Raw genomic sequence first — 6,161 nt, forward strand, 5'->3', positions numbered from 1 at the left:
GCCTCGAGCGGGGCCGGACTGGCGTTACCGCGGGTGCGAACGGCCCCGCCCGGAGCCAGGGCTGATAAAAACGCGCTGAACTCAACGCTCTGAGGCACGGGGGAGGATTTTGGGGTGTCCTGTGCGTTGGACTCGATGTCCTTGGGGCTCCCTGAGTTATCCGCCGCAGACACTGCCCCAGCATCAAACGCAGCTCAGCCCTCGATGCCCTGGTGCCAAGCCACGCAGGGCAGGATTTAACAGCTCTGCTTGGCGCCTGCAGCACCCCAGTGCAGCCAGCTCGAAATCCTGCGGCTGCCTAAATTAAGCAGCCAAAAAAAAAAACAAAAAAAAAAACCAAAACACAACGATCCCAAAGTCTTTCTTGAACTATTGAATAATACAGCTGACCTGCTCATTCTTGTTGTGTATGGATATAGACACTGAAGCCCTCGCAAGAAAATGCAGGGGAGGTAATTAAGGAGCAGGATTCTTTATTTTTTCTTGTGTCTGCATAAAAATGATGTTGAGTGGGGGAGTTAATTTACTTGAGCTCCTCGTGCAGCAGCTCTAGCGGGAACAACGTGTGGAGTCACGGTGCTGCACGGTTTGCAGTCGGTGTTTTCATGGTTTCCTGCAGCAGAAAAGCTGGGATTTTGTAACGAGGGATAGTTTCTTACACCAGAGCACTCTGAACCACGATGAACTTAGGTCTTTGCAGGGATGTGCGTTCCCGTGTCACTCCCCACGCTCAGAACATGGTTGGATCACATCAACAAACAGCAGTGCCCCAAATTTTGTATTCTTGGAGTGCACGTTCATATAAGAAGCACCATTACATTTCATACAATTTTTATCCATGGATTTTTAAAGTTGTTTTTAAGTTGCTGGAACACGCAGCTTGTTTGTTATCTCCAACACGGTGGAAAAAGCAGCCAGCCCCTTCCTGCGTTCATTTGCATGCCCCTCTTGGCCTGGAAGAAATACCTGTTCTCTGGGACAATGTGGCTTTGAAATAGGATCCTGCCTGGAATCTTTAGGGTAACATTTGACTTCAAAAGAGACACCACTGCAGTTGGGGGAGGAGGCATGCTAGAGTTGATCCTTAAAAATAATGAGAAGTGTAAAGAAGTTAGTGATGTTTAATGAAAGGTTAAGGATAAATATAATCAGCTCTACTGTCCCACCATATCCCAGCATTTTTCTACCCTGCATCCCCACAGACAGGTCATTGGATGGAATTACGGCAGCAAAGACAAAATAATTTCTGTTTTCCTCTGCTTTACTATTGCTGAAGTAGGTGACACAATTGAACCATTAGTCTTCCTACTCGAAATACCTTAAACTTTTACTCATTATGTAACAACTAAATAAAAGTTTCTGATTTAAGACAATATACCTTTAATCTGTACAAAGAGTTCTTTGTCTAAGCACAGCCCAGAGTGAGGTGAAATGCAGAGTTCCTGTTCCTTCCAGCCAACAGCTGTGGAGGTGTGTGGAGAACAGCGGTGTCCTGGTGTTCACTTTTCACGTCTTTTCAAACCCAAACAGAGCTATTTGCTCGTCCTGTGATCAAAGGATGCTCGCTTGCATCTCTGGGTTCTTTCAGAGGCTTGGGCAATTATCTTGTGTTCATAGGCATTCACAACTACACCAGTTGCTTCAGGGCAGAGCTCGCTGCATTTGTTATCGACAACAAGCAATGAGAATTCATTGTCTCGCATTAATTCACTGGTGAAAAACTCACAGAATCCCAGAATCATTTAGGTTGGAAAAGACCTCTGAGATCATCAAGTCAAACCTGTGACTGATCCACACTTTGTGAACCGGCCCAGAGCACTGAGTGCCACATCCAGTCATTCCTTGGACACCTTCCAGTGCCTGACCACACTTTCCATGGAGAAATTCCTCCTGATGTCCAACCTGGACCACCCCGGTGCAGCTTGAGGCCATGTCCTCTTTCTGTCACTTGCTGCCTAGGAGAAGAGACCAAACCCACCTGGCTACAACCTCTGCCTTACTTCTCAGGGCTTTAGAAGCAGGAGAAGTCCTCAGGATGAGAAGCTGGCATTGGTGAGAGGGTTGTTCTCACTCTGGTGCACCACGATCCCCTCGGTTTGCTGCTGTTGTGGCAACCACAGCTGCAGCCCTGGAACTGGCACCACCAGCCCGTGTGGAGCTCACCCACCAGACCTCCCACGTCCTCTCTGCTTCACCCGCTGCAGTTGGCACCTGGATGCCCTGTGCTTGTCCAGACACAGCTCTGCTTGTCACACCCAATTCGTTCTGAATCACACCGATAGGCTTGTGCTCACAGGCAGAACTCGCTGCAGGTCTCGGGCTTTAAATATTTCAGAAATAAATATCCATGAGTAATTTTGCATAAATGAGTAGTGCCAGTCGGTTCACGAGGGAGACCTTTCTTCCCTAGGCAAGCCTAGGAAGTCTTTTAAAATAAACACATCCACCAGTTACCAGAAAACTCTGCTATAAACTGACAACTGTTTCTAAGAGGTTGTTGCCAGTTCTTGCATTTGTCCCCAGGATAATACAGGCTGGTTTGCTTTAATTCTCAAGACTACATGGCTTTAAGCTGGAAGCAAACAAGCATGAACTCAGCATGGCCACAGCCTGTAATCCTCAGACTTCACCTTTCTGCTGGCCAGGGGCTTGGAGAACCTCATAAATTTATGACTCTTCCACAGCATGTCTGTCTTAAGGAATCTGATTTAGAGGCTTATTCTCCAAAGGTTTTATGATTCATCACTTGTGATAGACAAGGAGAAATATGAAATATGGCCCATGTGTACTGCTGTAACTCCACTTACATTAGACATCTATCATCAACTACCATTGGTATTCTACTCCTCAAGTATTTATATCCCATTATTGAATTCCTCACAATCTTTAAGTGTATTTCTCTTCCCAATGACTTTATGAGGTCAGAAAGAACTGTCACAGTCAGGAAAGGGAACAAAGACGGTGTTCTGCTCTGGGCTTGCAAGGAAGACTGAGAAACTGAGCAGTTCCCTTCTCAAGCCATTGCCAGAACTCTGACCCAGTACACTGCACTTCTTTCCATCTGCACCCTGTTTGTATGCTAATAAAAATTGACACCAAATGTCCACCCTTGGACACATCTCAGCTGGCAAAATAGAGTATTCAATGAGCTGCTGTTTAAAGTAATTTTACAGACAAGTAGGTGGGACTTGAGTACTTTCAAAGTAGACCTGAAGAGCATACTTTACAGCAGTCCTAAAGATGAGCTGTCACAACGTGCTGGCCTGCAGGCTGGGGCTGAATTAGTTTGGTATCCTTGTATTTTCTTATAAAAGGCTGTGTTGCTCCTATTATCTACACCACAACCTCCAACAACTGCTTTACGAATCCATCTGCAGTTGAGTTTATCCTTCAGAGCATCGCACTTTATCTCGGGTCTTCATTTATATTCATCAGTGGGGATGGAAGTAAAATTTAGCTTTAATTCAAAGGCTAATTTAGGTTTCAGTGTATGATTAACATTCCACAATTACTACCATCAAAGTCAAGCATATGCATAAGTCCCTGCAGGACTGGGGCCAAAACATTTTCAAGTATCCACTTATTCAATACATTTTATATAAAGAATTATTCTTATCTATTATTTACGCAAGGGCCTTAACTAGGTAAATCTTGACAGCTAGGCCTCTCTCTCCATATAATTACTTATCCTCTTACTTTTCATCTGGTTTCTACTCTACCTTGTTATCTAATTCCTTGGGTCTGAGCACAGTTCACTAACTGTAAATACAATTTACTCTCAGGAGCAGCAGTAATATTCAGCAATCTCCAAACCTAAGTTTTCAGGATAATGTGCAACAACTCCCAACAGGTAAGAGCACGGACCATATAATTTGGTAAAATGAACCATTAAAAAGTAATCAACACTAAATAATAAAAAGCTCTACTAAACTATAAATTATTGCAACACATCCAGAAAAATACTAATTTTTCCATTAAATACCATCATTCAACCAAAGCAAACAAAGTCCAGCTAGTCCACTCAGCCAGAGGGAATCACCAAAACTTTAACACTATATTTCTGGCATGCAATACATACATAATTAAACAGTTAAAAAACATGTACAAGTGCAGTATGCATAATGTAAAGGCAGCCTTGCTGTGGATTGTGTCTATCAGGATGTTCACAGCACCAGTCATAACATTTGCTAGCAAGAAAAACAGTAATTGATTTTTGTTAATAGCACTAATCAAGCATAGCCGTGACAGCTTGTCTTCCCTTCCCACTGGCACGGCCCCCATTCCGTGTTTTTTACTGGAATCAGGGGGCTGCACAACCTTCCAGCAGCAGGGCACGCTGGAGCCCTTCACCAGCAGCTTTGTGAACACCAGGGTGAGGTCAGTGAGCACAAACAAGCTCAGCAGCAGCAGGCAGTGGGCAAGCACCCAGGTGCAGAAGGGCAGGTTGGCCACACGGCGGGACACGGGCTCCGTGCACGCCTGGCACAGCTGGAGAAGCACGAACAGCACGAGAACTGCCAGAGCCAGCCCCCTCAGGGCTTCCAGCCAGCCCCTCACCGAGGCCCTGCGCTGCAGCAGCCACAGCCCCACCTGCACACTCGCCAGGTAGATGGCCAGGTATCCAAGGAGGGAGAGCAGCCCTTCCCGGTTGGCATCGAGGAAGCCGAGCCGGGAGTCTCTGCCGTCGCTCCCGTGCAGGATGAACACCTTCAGGGAGGTAGTGCTGAGAAGGAGCTGATAAAGTACAGCCAGAGCTAGAGCCACAAGCCAAGCCTTATGTTTGGGAAATATGGCTAAAAGCACAGATGCTGCAAGTCTCACAAATGCCAAGGTAAAGAAAAAATTCCAGTGCACGCCGTACTCCGAGGTGTGCTCATGGTACTCGATGGATTTAACACTCAGCAGCCGCCCAACACCGAGGGAAATCAGCGGCCACACGGAAAACATCTGCCTGGCCAGATTGGAAAACCTGGGTTGTGTCATGTAAGACTTCTGTCGAACCTCAGGGCAAACGAGAGCATTTCCAAAGATAAAGGCTCCAACGCCCAAATCCATAACCCCGGTGCCGTAGGTCTCGGCCTTGGCGTATCGCCGGGGATACTGCGGGAAATCCACGGCCAAAATGCTGATGGATGTCAGCACGTTGACATAAACACGGAACACAGTTACTGCTGGAATGTACTCAGGATCCAAGTATGTCTTCTGGAATTCTTTTACAATTTGCCCAAAGGGCGCTCTGGCCTCCCGTTTTCTCTGGCTGTATATTTTGGAAAATATTCCAGCGCAGAAGGCAGCAAGGATAACTGGCATGAAAAAGATGATTGGAGACAAGACAGTGCAGGAGAACAGGAGAGGAGACACCAGCACCAGGAAGTCGAGCAGCAGGCTGTACTTCCTTGAGCTTACAGGTTTTCCGTGGTGCAGGTAGTACAGGATCAGGAGGAGCCCTCTGCAGAGCAGGCACAGCGGAGCCAGGGACAAGCCTGCGGAAATTTCCAGCAAACTCGTTCCATTTAGGTTGCTGATAAAGGCTTCTTTCAGCTGTTTTTGGGACATTCTTCTTCCTTCCTCTGAAAACACAAAACATGAACTTGAGGTAGCTTTGTAAAACGGGTCTCAGAACGCCATAAAAATGAATCAGTTCATTAAAACAACATTTATTTCGGAAGCTACTGAGTTACTTTTCAATTTAAAAAACACAGAGCAGCACCGGAGCTGGCCTGGGAAGCCAAGGAGAGGCAGAGGCACTGGAAGGCTTGAGGAAGTTCCAGCGTTTTACATCCTGCTGTGTTCCAACGAGATGCTTCATATATTTTTGCGGGAGATCTCTAAATATCAAATACTCCACTGAATGTTCACATTGTGAATAATCTTACTGCTCTGTAGAACATAACTTTGCCATATTCTCTATGGTGTAAATGGCACCGTTATGTAAAAACGTGGCCCTAAAAAACTTTGTGTTGCCTGGTCGGTACAACCAGCAGCTGCAGCCCCCAAGTGCCTTTCTCTCCGCGAGACCTAAGAAGCGTGGATTAACCAGCGAGAACCTCCGGGTTCTGCTCAGCCCCGGGGCGGAGCGGGAGCTTACCGGGAGCGGGGGATGGATGGCGGCGGGGGATGGATGGCGGTGGGGGACAGAGCCGGCGGTGGGGGACAGAGCC

General features: G+C 46.8%; 1 protein-coding gene across 2 annotated transcripts; it reads right to left on the reverse strand.

Annotated features, from left to right (window-relative positions):
• Nucleotides 1–456: 456 nt before the first annotated feature.
• PIGW (phosphatidylinositol glycan anchor biosynthesis class W) lies at nucleotides 457–6,155 on the reverse strand. 2 transcript variants are annotated; one of them, XR_001860919.1, is made up of 3 exons: nucleotides 6,089–6,155; nucleotides 1,379–5,570; nucleotides 457–1,083 (listed from the first exon to the last, which is right to left on the reverse strand). XR_001860919.1 is itself a non-coding variant. In XM_017730940.1 (2 exons), exon 2 carries the CDS (start codon nucleotides 5,554–5,556, stop codon nucleotides 4,036–4,038), a length of 1,521 nt encoding a protein of 506 aa, XP_017586429.1. In that variant the 5' UTR covers nucleotides 5,557–5,570; nucleotides 6,089–6,155; the 3' UTR covers nucleotides 1,104–4,035. The 2 variants fall into 2 exon arrangements, 1 of the variants encoding a protein (XP_017586429.1); XM_017730940.1 differs by lacking the exon at nucleotides 457–1,083 and having other exon boundaries at nucleotides 1,104–5,570.
• Between the last annotated feature and the right edge of the window lie 6 nt (nucleotides 6,156–6,161).

The sequence above is a fragment of the Corvus brachyrhynchos genome, unplaced genomic scaffold (assembly GCF_000691975.1).
Source record: "Corvus brachyrhynchos isolate BGI_N302 unplaced genomic scaffold, ASM69197v1 scaffold283, whole genome shotgun sequence".
Taxonomy (NCBI): Eukaryota; Metazoa; Chordata; class Aves; order Passeriformes; family Corvidae; genus Corvus; species Corvus brachyrhynchos.